At 32.9% G+C, this 13,015-nt stretch overlaps 1 protein-coding gene across 1 annotated transcript in view; it reads right to left on the bottom strand.

Moving 5' to 3' along the window:
• Positions 1-1,688: 1,688 nt before the first annotated feature.
• LOC101514205 (flowering time control protein FY) overlaps positions 1,689-13,015 on the bottom strand; it is a 13,312-nt gene continuing 1,985 nt past the window's right edge. Inside the window, exons 2-18 of the mRNA XM_004510969.4 lie at positions 12,453-12,544; positions 12,293-12,361; positions 11,773-11,877; positions 10,934-11,029; positions 10,757-10,839; positions 10,547-10,618; positions 10,361-10,458; positions 9,957-10,016; positions 9,807-9,867; positions 9,644-9,731; positions 9,093-9,156; positions 7,572-7,650; positions 6,304-6,393; positions 5,396-5,481; positions 4,252-4,745; positions 3,071-3,298; positions 1,689-2,002 (exon numbers count right to left, since the gene is read on the bottom strand). Coding sequence (XP_004511026.1) covers positions 1,934-2,002; positions 3,071-3,298; positions 4,252-4,745; positions 5,396-5,481; positions 6,304-6,393; positions 7,572-7,650; positions 9,093-9,156; positions 9,644-9,731; positions 9,807-9,867; positions 9,957-10,016; positions 10,361-10,458; positions 10,547-10,618; positions 10,757-10,839; positions 10,934-11,029; positions 11,773-11,877; positions 12,293-12,361; positions 12,453-12,544 — 1,934 coding nt within the window. The 3' untranslated portion in view covers positions 1,689-1,933. The remainder of the gene's footprint in view (positions 2,003-3,070; positions 3,299-4,251; positions 4,746-5,395; positions 5,482-6,303; positions 6,394-7,571; positions 7,651-9,092; positions 9,157-9,643; positions 9,732-9,806; positions 9,868-9,956; positions 10,017-10,360; positions 10,459-10,546; positions 10,619-10,756; positions 10,840-10,933; positions 11,030-11,772; positions 11,878-12,292; positions 12,362-12,452; positions 12,545-13,015) is intronic.

The raw sequence follows: 13,015 nt of genomic DNA on the forward strand, positions 1-13,015 counted from the left end.
TCTAGTGATATTTAGCTACATCAATTTGTTATTAAGGTAGTTATACTTCTCTAAACCAAAAAAAATTACTTATATTTCTTTTGTTAAAAAAAATGTAGTTATACTTTTTCTTTTAGTTATTTATGTATTTCTTTTCTTAAATTTACTTGTTTACCTCCAAATAATAATATGATAAAAAAATTAAATGAAAATAAATATAAATTTTAATAACTATTTATTTTTTTTATATTGATAAATTGAAGATCTAATGGATAACACCATGGTGCATAAAATGCATAAAAGACAAAAATTAATTGAATCTACTGCAGTTCAATGCAATCGAATTTTAAATAAATTGCTACCAATTGAGAGGTTTTTCTTCTTCGTCAATACCAGTGGCAAGAGGAAAAGAATGACTTTTTCGATTCCAATTTGGAATGAATTTTTAATTTATAAAAGGATAATTAATTTATTATTTTTTTGTCAAAGAAATGGTTCATCATTAGTGTCAGCAATTTTAATTTGATTGGCACCATCAGTCCTAACAATTCTCTACAATATTGAATATTATTAAAAAATAAAGATAAAATACAAAAGAAGATGGTTTAATAATCAAACTCGAATACATTAAGAGAATCTAAAATTAAGAAGTTTGATCATATTTTTAAAAAGTCATCCAAAATAAAAATGAGAAACAATATTACATTAAACAAATCTCTAGTTGAAAATACCAAAATTAACAAATAAATTTCAAAAGTATTCCTTCCTAAATATATGAGAACATTACAATCTGTTTAGGAGGTAAGATAAATACAATTAATTTATTAAATGTAATTTAGTGCAAAAAAACTCTATTAAAAGGGTAGAATTGAACCAGAACTGAGAATTTGAAAAGGGTGAGACATTTTTAGAGGACCAAATTGTTTTCCCAAAAAATAAAATATTTTTGTAACAAAATATTTTAAATGGAAATAAGCGTCAATAGAAATCCATCATTGAATTGAATCTCCATATAAACTAGGTTGTATATGAGTCAGTTTATACTAAATTTAGTCAAAACTAAAACTCAAAGCGCATAAAAAATACTAGATTAGATTGGATCAAACAACTCATTATTTTTAAAAAAATAACACAACCTTAATTTTTTCCAATACCCAATTTTATTGAACAGATTGCTATTTTAATGAACTAGAATCGCTCATTCAAACATATTTACCTAACCAAAACTATTTTTTTTAGATTGATCCAAATTGAGATAACCGTGTTGGTGGAATTGGCTCAATCCATATACAGCTCTAGCATAAACTGTAGAGTAAGCTAGTACTCTCCAAAGCTTACGACATAGAAAGTTTCTAACAATTAACAAAAGGTTATGGAAATATTAAATAACTATCTATTATGTAATTCTTTTTAGAAAAAAAACACTCGTGAATATAGACTTAGACTTTCAAGCTATCCTCCAACAGCACCCATCCAAATTAAGAGTATATATGGGAAAAAATACTGACTTTCAAGTGATCAATTATGAATTTGTTGGTCCTTCAATTTTAAAGAGTGAATATTATAATTATAATATACTTCAAATTACATAAATAACAAAAATAGACCTTTACTTTTCTTATTTTAAAAACCAGTTTTTCATTGAATACGGAATTTAATGGAAATTATCTGATTTGGCAAAAACGGAAACTTGTTTTTACAAAAGCAGATACAGAATCAAGCAATCGAATTAAAACAATGGAAGTATAAATTTCGTCTTGATCACTATGAACCTGAACTAAATTACAAAACCTCTTCCATCCAAAGGGAAATAATAGAAATAATTGGCATCACAAGAAGAAAATTTTCTATGACAAATTTCCGCAGCAGATTAAAACTTGAAAAATATATAAAAAGAGAGGGAAATTACACGAGCTTAAATGGCAAATACAAACAAAGAAAACAATTTTTTTCTTTATTGAGGCATTTGAGAGTGTGATCCCCCTGGTTGTGCGTTTGGAGGCATCCCAGGTTGATTTCCAGACTGCAGTAAGTAAAACGGAATTAGTTCCCTTCAAAATTGAAACTTCAACTTCCAACAATATATCAATTAATCTTGAATTGGGAAATATGATCATGCAATAGAGTTGACATAACACATCTCACAAATTGATCTATTTATGTATTAGTCAGCAGTCAGCAGTACATTACCAATGAGGAAAACATAGTAATATAGTCCTATTCGATATAAAGCAATGATACTTACTTAGGAAACCATATGAAAGTAAACTTAGACCCCGTAATCAGTCAACCAACTGTAAGTAGGTATGTCAATTTGCATCTGTAAGTAGGGATCCCCAAGGGTACTCGCCCATTTGGGGACCACGGGGTCAGGTATGGGGAGGAAGTCCTCTCCGGATAGTTCAGGGACAGAGACGAAGATCATATACAAATAGTTTGTTATATTTATTTGTCTTTTCATTGTTGTCACAAGAGTCAAGACTTACAATAATGTCTTAATATTTTATTTGTTTTATGGTTAAAATTTAATCTTTTTACTCATTTGATTAAAAATAATAGAAATTTATACTTTTTACGCCGATGGGGTCCCTGCGCAGACTGTGGGATCTACAGAAACAGGGACAAGGGAAAAAAACTCCCCGAGGCATGAAACAGGGATGACAGTGGGGATCATTTTGGGTGGTGGAAACAAGGAGCGGGGGAGTACTCTCTGCCCCGTTGACATGCCTAACAGTGAGAAAATGATAAAAGTTGTCCAGATTAGAAAAATGTATTTAAGAGATGTTTGCCCTATGTTTCCACCCCGTTACTAAACCTATTTTTTGGAGCTTTGTTCCGGGTTTTAGAAGTGGAGATAGTGTTGTTTGAAGACCTTGCCTGTTGGTTTCAGAGATTCTATAAAGGTCATAAAATATTGCAAGTTCAAAATTGATCGATAAAGTTGATATGCAGTAACAAAGTGGTGAACAGTGAAATAGAGCAACAAGAGAATCAAAACCAAAATAAGTTCCATTAACTTTCAAACAACTAAACTTAATTACAAGCATGATGTGAAAATAAGCTGTTTAGGAAGCGACCTATTATCTTATACCTGGTAGGGATTATACCCTTGCATCATGGGCATTGGTCCACCTTGTGGTCTGTTAAATGAAGCACCTTGAGGATAACTGGTATTTGGTGGCCCTTGCATATTGTTTGGGAAACCTCCCAGAGGTGGTCCTCCACTTGTAGGCAAGGGTCCTGAATGCATTTGATTCATGCCCACATAATGACCTTGTGGCATTGGAGGACCCATCTGATTCATTGGACCTTGCATCCCCTGAAGGAAAAAAATTAAATTGGTTCTATTAAATGTGCATTTGTTAATTAGAGATACCTTATAAACCACTATCTACTAAGTTAGAGAGAGCACATTTATTTGAGTCGTTTGCTTTCTCATTGTACTCTCCCTCAAAGAACATTTGTCGGGTTTAGCGTTTTTCAGTTAAGAATGACATCTGTCATTCTTGACTTCGATTTGTCATGAGCTTTAATTTTAAAAATAATGAGTTCAGATTTGGTTTCAACTAATTATGCTTCTATATTTAGTTAAAAACGTACATCACAATTATTTTACCCGTGCATGACAAGTGCTTGCAGCACATATACAAAAAACATGGGACAACAATTACAGAAACAGATGGCTGTCATTTATAAATTGTGTGAAGAACTTTAAGAGCATGCATCTGTTCAATATGTAAGATATATAATTCCACTTAAATTTTAAAGAAAGTCCGAAAATAAATAGTTTGATAAGAGCCTAAGAAAAGCCGAAAAACATAAAAGAGTTGCCAAAAAAAAAAAAGGAGCAATTAAAAGCATCTTAATTCTTAACAGTGGCCTAGCACGTGGATACTCTCCAGCTTCCTTCCAAAAGATTTCCAGTTACATCTATCAGATACTATTATAAAATGCTAATCCAGCAAGTATAGCTCGAGTTTGGATATCCCCTCAAGTACTTGAGGGTCCATTTATGAGAGAGAAAGAAAGAAATGATTTAGTAATTAAAATAATAAATGCACTTTTTCTTTTGTCTCTCTTTCTCTCTCATAAATGAACCTTTAAGTACTTGAGGGGATCTCAACTCATATAGATCAACCAAAACACCCAACATCTAAACCCCAGAAACCCCCACCAATACAAGACACAAACAAAAACTTGAGGTACGAACTACCTCCCGGTAATTTTACTATGTTAAATATACAAATCAGACTAAGAGAAATGATCTTTTACCATAGGTCCTGGGATTGACATTGGATGAGATGTAGGCACTGGCATAGATCCTGGCATTCCAAGTGGCATTTGGGGGGGAGGGCGGGGCAAATGTTGGTGAGGGACCATAGGAGAATGGGAAGGGTGCTGTAGCTGTGGCATATTTGGAGGCATAGGCAAAGGACCCATCTGCTGTGGTAGTGCCTGGTGCTGATGTTGTGGAATTTGCTGTGGATTTTGTTGGAATGGTTGTTGTTGTTGGTTGGCAGTAAGAAGAGAAGGATGTGGACCTGGGGGAAGAGGAGGAGCACCCATTGAACCAGGATGGGGCTGCTTCTGCTCCCCTTGGGGACCATCAAGAGAAGGAATAGACAAGGGCATTGCAACTCCAACACCTGGAATGGTACCCTCATTTCGATTCAGCCCAGGGGCAAATGGTCCTGGAGTTGTTGGTCCTTCAGGTATTGCAAAATTACCACCCACACGACCAGCAACAGGATTTTGCTCAGCATATCCTGACAGAAGAACATATTCAAACTAAAGTCAAATAATCTATAAATTGCTTTCATTGTAGGCAATGTTTCTAACTAAAGAATTACCATCCGCAACCTGTGCAGCCTACAACAAAGAAACTTCAAATGTTACAAATTCTAGCTCATGTTTAAGAATAATTTAATATTGAAAGAGTGCACTTATATGGATGTGCATGAATAATGGAGTATAGTATCGAGTAGCATAGATACTACTACATACTTACGAAAACAGAATGAACGGTTGGGAGTTAGCTTAACTGTTACATAATGCAAAGTGAATGTGCAGCTGGTAATTATCTTAACTTTTGGGAAGCTTTATAGCTAAATGTATCATATCTGCAGGTTCTGTTCACCCAGGACTCACCTATATATATTAGGTGTTGTATTCTTCTTAAATTTAGCTAATCATAATCATACATTAAGATTCAGTTCAATATCTCTCTCTCTCTCTCTCATTCTCTATTACCATATAAGGCTAATAATCCAGAAATGTTGAACAAGAATAGCAACCTTAGCACACTGACTATAGAGTCCAATAATTAGATGACAAATATTGACAGCATTCGATTTAGATTTTAAACTGATGACAGGAGGGAGTATACTGCATATTCTTTTATGAGAATAAACCAGACCTTGCATGCCAGTGTTATATCTATCACGGGCACTGTCTCCCGGCCTGTTTCTGCACCAAAACTTTGTTGTATGATCACTGCTACCACTGCATGAGAAAATATTAATGTCATGACATGTAACTTGAAGTTGGTTATCACTTTCTTCATATATCTACAGATAAATTAACTGGGCTACCAAGGTTATCAAATCATGAATTGCCAAGCTGACTTTTAATTACAAATCATCAAATTGGAAGAATCAAAGACACAATTAAAGTTAGTTTGAAATGTACCATTAAAAATATATAGTTTACAACGTAATAGTTTTGAACTAGAAATTGACAACTTAAATTGGTAAACTGTGTATCCTACATCAAGTTATTCATGAAAACATGAGGTCATGTTTTAATCTCCACCATTCATCTTATGTCTTAAATGAGAGAGAAAATAGATTTAAAAATAAAAATAGAGAAATGGATGGTGGAGATTAAAACATGACCCCCTCATGAGGGAATCCATTCCGGTATTAAGTGGGGTAAGTCTCCAAGTTTGGTTGATCTATGTCCATGTTTCATAGAGAACAAATAAACATATAATATAGAAACTACGGTACACACACCGTGTATGCAAGTGACTAGGTGAAGCCATTATTTAAATAATTAAAACATAGAAATGGAACAACCAAATAGGATGCATAAAGTGATTGTATCCTACCATTTCGTTTCATTTAAGCTTATTTCACTGCCAATTTCTTCTATAACAATTGATAAAAAAAGTAAAGAGAGATAAACTACACAGTATACACTTGACAGAAAGGCAGATATGTGAAACAGTAACCTCAGAACATTGAGCAAGCAAAGCTAAGAAGAGACTCAGAGAGAAAATAAACAAGCATAGGACTATGCATTGAGCAGTAAAATTTTGTTCACCTGCACAGAAGGTATCCAATAGGATGCCATGCAAGATCCCACACATTATTATCATGAGCATTGCAAATTTCAATTTGTGGAGTATCATGCCTGAAAAATACACAAAAATGTAATGATCACAAAATGCAACAGGTACCAAATAAGATAACTAAATGTCAGGAAAAATCATTTAATCAAGTACCTACAAAGTATAAATACAACTACAAGTAAGCAAATTTATAAATATAGCTCAAATCCAATGAAAAAACTCAGAATATTTGTCTAATTTAATATCTACACGATAAACCTAAGTGAAAAGGGGATGAGCTTCCTTTTAAGCCTACACTGCCTATGGAAGCATTCTCTTATCATACATACAGGCAAAAAGATAATAAAAATTAAAAATAACCATATATTTTGGAAAATCTTCTAATTAAGAAAATTGAACTCTGGTGCTAAAATTAAAGATCTTTTGGAAATTAAAAAAAGGCTGAAACTTTTCATATCATCCCAATTAGCTCAAATTCAGCAGAGATTTTTAAAGGAGTGGAAAGAAACATTGTTTAGTTCTTTGGCAGAGTCACAGATAGTTTATCCAATTTGTTTATGGAGAAAATGTAATTAATTTCAAAATTTGTAATAATGTGTTCATTCTCAATGTATTTCTGGATTAAGACTGATTTGACTAACTCCATAATTTAAGACAGGGGCTTATTGGTTTCTAAAAACTTTTTTTTTCAGTTTTAATTACAAAAAATGTCACTTTGTTTTCATTTTGTTTCTTGTTTTCAAAGTTATACAAGAAATAGCGAAAACAATCTCACTCTCAGTTTTTTCAAGAAAATAGTGAAACTACTTTTTATCATTGTCAATGTTTCCTGCACAACTTTGAAAACAAGAAACAAAGTTAAATCTAATGCCCCGTTTACTTTGGGAAAACATAGTGTTTTCATTTTTCTAAAATTTGTATTAATTTTACTTATTGACAAAAAAAAATTATTTGGTTGTTTTAGATAGAACTAATTAAAACATCACCTTATTTTTAATTTTTGTTATCAAATATTTGTATTGGAAATGGTGAAAATACTGTGGCAATTTAATGATTATTGATAACCAAAAAGAAAATCTCAAATGAAACATCTCTAATAAAAACAGGCATTTTTTCAAAAAATAAAATACAAGCATGATCAGAAAAGGACATTCAAATAACATAATGTAAGAAATAAGAACTAGGAAGAGAAAAAGGAAGATTGCAATGCAATGCAATGCAAGTAAGGAAACAAATTTACCCAACAAGCCAATGGAAGATGGAACCATCATAACTCCCACTGACAAAGTACTCTTCATGGAATGGATGCCAAGCCAAAGCTAACAAGAGAGTCAAAGTAAGTCATAAAATTCATTATCCACTCATACGTGCAGAAGGATTAAAGAAAATGGAAATTTGCCCTACAAATACTAGTTCTAGCAATGTTAAACCCAATAGCCCAATAAAACATAGTCCCTGAAATTGTAGTGTCATTACCAATTTAGTTCCTAAAATTAATGAAACATCAAAATGATCCTTGAATTTGAAAATCATTATTCTTCAATCATATCGGTCCTATTGGATTGGTAAATATAACCTTTGAAATTGCCTATGGACTAATATGAGTGAGAATTTCGAAATTCAAGGATCATTTTGAAATTCCATTGATTTCAAGGACTAAGTTGACACCACCCTAAAATTTCGGAGACTAAATTAGTGATTCACTCATTAACTATGTTACGGAGTTTTTTGCATGCATGCAGAATATGGCCTTGTGCTAATGCCGCGGAGAAAATTACACGAACTACCATAACAAACTTCACCATTTGCCTACTTACAAATAGTGTCATCAATACACATCACTCTGCCAAACAGCCTATACTTTAAAAGCTAAGAAAAGATGAGAAGTTTATTACAGTATAATTAATATGTAATCAAAAGACAGAAGTGAGTTTCCAAATTGTAAGGGCTACAAAACAATATAAAGTAGCAACATCACAACTTCACAAGTACTCAAATAATGGATTACAACATGAACAAGACTCAATTGTGACACCGCGTAACAATTTTAACTCTTTTAGATCAAGTACTAACAAAGTGGCTTTTTATAGTACTTTAATACTGGTGGTAATAATCTCAAACGATGTTAGGCCTTGTCAAGCAAAGATGCAATTATGCAAAGGATAATAGCTGATGAAACACCTATTTAGTTCTAGAGAATCGTGACAAAACTACAAGTAAAAAATAAATTATATTAACTCATTAACTAAATAGATGGAAGTTATGACTTCCTAAGAAATTAAGTACAAAAAAAAAGGTGATACAATTAAGATGAATCTAACGTTGAATTGAAATCACACTGTCCACATATAAATGGGAACACCAATTCATCGCACTGCAGGTTGAATTGAAGTTTCCAGCAAATAAAAGCTTTCAAACTAGTCAACTCCTTTAAATTATAACTTAACCAAGCTTCGAGTAAATTGTAAGTCAGAACATCATAAGACACAATTTCAGTTTTACTAGAACGTGCTCATAGCATTCAATCACCAGTAATATAGCAAAAATCCAGATTTACAAACCTATTTGAAAAATTCAGGAATATGCTTTCTTGTTACAACGAAATTTTTCTTATCCAGGTAAAAATACATCAAAGCAGGGGTGCAGAGTCACTGTCGGATTTTTTTTTGAGTTTATATATCTTATCAATATATAATATTTATTGCAGAATATATTAATATCAAGGAACTGTCCTATTCAAAGAAAAATACATTTCACTTACTAGTAACATCCTTCCGGTGTCCTCGGAATGATTCAAGCTCCTTCATTGCCCTTATGTCATAAAGCTGCAAATCCACATTACCTTTTACAATTAGTAACTCTGGGAGAGAGAAATGCATAATAAATCCAAATAAAAGTAACAAGATTAAGTAAAAGAACAAAATGGAGAAAGGGAGTTTAGACAAAAAACTGAAATAAACAAGGCAGTAATAAAATCAAAGGACAGCAATACAGAAAAATGACAGAGACTAATTGGGAGATAAAACTCAACTCAGATCACTAAAAGGTTAGATAATCATCCAAAATAAAAAAGGCAGACACAAATGTCAAAGAACAAGGCAGGGAGTGAGAATGATGAGCAAAAAACTGATGGTGGCAAAGCAGGAAGAAACCAAAGAACAGAGCAATATGGAGCCATGACACAGTAAGATTAATTGGTAGATAAAAGTGAACTCAAATCCTTAAAAAGTTAGATAATCATCCAAACTACAAAAGACAGATGCAAATGCCTATTAAGGATCCAATTAGTACCATGATGAGATAGTTACCAACCTTTATTATTTGATCTTTTGAAGCTGTTAACACCCAGTTTCCATTTTGATTCCATTTCACACAAAGCACAGTGTTTTTGTGGCCATGACTGCATGACACAAATATGAATAAATAAACACAGACAAGTTACACAGTAGACACTAGCGCTTAAGTTAACACTTACAACGAGCAAAGCTCTTTCCCCGTTTTAGCATCCCAAAGTTTCACAAGATTATCTTTCCCGCCTGTATGGCAAAAATCTCATTGGATAATTATCTTACATTATTGAATTTCACAACCACAAGAAATTTCATAAAAAAAATATTTAACACACCTGATACTAATAGAGATTTGGTTGGATGCCAGTCAACACTCTTCACATCCCAACCATGGCCTGGCTGAGTTCAAATGCCACAACAATAACATTAAGGTTAGTTCAAAAACGGGAAAAATAAAATAAAATAAAACCTAAACACAATATATAAATACTAGGACTTCAAAAAGTTAAGTTTGAGAACTAAGCTTACAAGAAATTGGCATAGTCACATCAAATTGATTGGCTTTAAAATAAAAGTAAAAGTATAAAATTCAAGAGGAATGATGAATGATTTAGGAAATAAAAAGATGTAAAACTTTTGCACAACACTCTAGCTCTTTACAAGAAACAAGTAACATCTGGCCTGTCCAGATTAGAGAGAGAAAACTCTTCTCATATTTGGTCCATCCAAAGCACATTACCGGTTAATGAACACTCTTCCTGACAGCGTGCAAAATCCCAAACTTTAACTGTGGTATCATCAGAACACGAACAGAACTTCAGATCTGTCCTACAGAAACTGTTTATAAAAGGGTTACAGCACCTTTCCTCCACGCCATGCTATAAATTTTATTTTTACAAATAATATCTTAAAATAAAAAGTCTACCTTAAGTCACGGACTGATTCTTTATGAGCAGATTTGTTGGCTTTAACATTGTTCATGTTGTTCTGCCAATACCTAGAAAATTGAGCCACAGATATAAATACTTCTAATAAGATACATGCCTTTAAAGTTTAAACACGAAAGTCTACTTAAATATATGCAATATGAAGCTTATAAGAAACCGCACAACATATTAAAAAACTAAATATTTACTTTATTGCGCCCCCATCATCACCAGAGACCATCCAGTTGTCATTGTGACTCCAGACCATGGATCTGATTGCTTGATCATGAGCCTGCATATGTTTCAAATTCTAACGTTTACTTCTTATCTTCTTAAGCTACTGGTGATTACAGTAGTAACATCAAGAAAAAATTAAAGTTATGTACCTGAAGTATCATTTCAAAATTAAAAGACTGTCCATTCCAAAGAGTAAATTCCCCGGTCTGTGAGCCAGTAATAAGACGCCGACCTGTAGGAGTCCACTTTTTTGAAATATAAACAGTGGGATAGAATCACAAAGTCAGTCAAATGCAATTCAGTGGCACATTGAATAAATTAACAATACATAACTGCTGTCTTCCTAAACTAACACTCTAACAGGATTACATTATAGAAGCACATGGTCCTGAAACTCTATAATAATAGCATATAGGATTTTGTACAGAGATCTTATAATAAAAAGATCCAATAAAACAGCACAACCATATTTTTATTTATAATATATATTGTATATCAAATAATTCGCTAAACGAAGCATTGCATGATAGGTTCTTGAATCGGTTAGATATAAGGTGCCTGACAAGGCCGTAGTGATCAACATATGTGGGCAGATTCCCAGATATGGTGGAAAGATTAGCTTTTAAACAGAAGATGGTTAGGAAAGTTGATTAGAGAGGAGAGAGAAAGAAAGAGAGAGAGAGAGAGAGAGAGAGAGAGAGAGAGAGAGAGAACAAATCTGTTATACAGGTTCAGAGGGAAAGAAGGAGCGTTATGTATGTTAGATAGGAGTTGTTTCTATCATTGCAACTTGTAATAATAGCCTAAAGCCCCATACCATCCAATTTTAAGGGTAAACAGTTGTTATACAACAAGTGTACAAGACAGTCCGAGAGCTGAACTGAATGGCAAAATGTCAGGGGTAACTATTTGACTAGAACATAGAACATGACCCACATTTAACACATAATTGACATTTGCTAAGAGACATTAATCAAACAAAACTTACAAGAACGCGATTAATAGGACAGCGATTTTTATTTAGAGATGTATGAACAAATTTAGCAGCAAAGCTTGTGGATGGATTGTCTGAATAGCCAGCTGCTGGCAACATCTGCATGAAAAATAGCATAAGATTATAATATATAAAGAAATAGGTTGATCATTACAACAAAAAGTTCACAAAAAACTACCAAGTTGTGTTTCTGGAATAAAGGAAAATAGCATTTTCAAATTTAACCATAAAGATACAATGTAAAAAATCATTCATGAATCAGTTACCTATATGCTTGAACTTTTGGGACACTTAGTTATTAACATGGTATCAGAGCCTCATTGACTACCGGTCTACTGTTCAACCCTTGCCACCACCAATTCTTTTAAAAAGTTAAATTTCAGTGCTTTATTGTGTTAAAGGCGTAATATAAAAATCATTCATGTGTACTTGTGTTGAAGTTTAAGGTTTTGGGATAGCTGTTTCATGACACTTAATAAATAGAAAGCACAACATAAAAAAGAAGCTCACTCACATCAATTGCTGCTGCCGCTGTAGGTTGCAGTACTGTCCTGTCTCTTGAATCATGCTGCCACGTACGAATCTGAAGGAAGATTCAGATTACCCATGAAGCTAAAAAGATTTCCAACTTAACTGTGATTCTATTCTATGATTAATAAAGCAGTAATCATTACCTGCATATAGCGCACAACTGTACTCGTATAATCAACTGCCTTCCTTTGAGTGAGCTTTCTCATTCGTTTTGCACCATGGTTATCATTATGAACTGTAAAACCATTCATTGTTGAATTAGAAGTCACAATATCACAAACCATAAAATTCAACAAATTTAGCTAAGCTTATAGGCAATGAAGAAGATATATAAATATTAATGCCTTGAACTAAATGAGAGGCTAGAGAAACTTTTCTAAGATACCAAGATCTAATAGAGTAACTATTCTTTAGTTCTAAAATGTTATTATTGTACACTTTAGATATACTCTTGTAACTAACCCTGCTAGCGAGGCAGATTCAGTTATGCTGAGCCGGAAGCACTGTAACTGAACAGTATCCCAATAAATAAGGGAATGCTGCATTGTAATCATTTGAACCGAAAATCAATAACAGAATTTGCATTTCAGTTTTAGTTTCTCTCAAATTCAGTGATAAACACTGAAACTCAATAAGATCAATCTCATACATGGAGTAGAAGATAATTTCGTTCTGAATAAATAAAATAACAATTAATGAATTGGAA

Source organism: Cicer arietinum, chromosome 7 (assembly GCF_000331145.2).
Source record: "Cicer arietinum cultivar CDC Frontier isolate Library 1 chromosome 7, Cicar.CDCFrontier_v2.0, whole genome shotgun sequence".
Lineage (NCBI taxonomy): Eukaryota > Viridiplantae > Streptophyta > Magnoliopsida > Fabales > Fabaceae > Cicer > Cicer arietinum.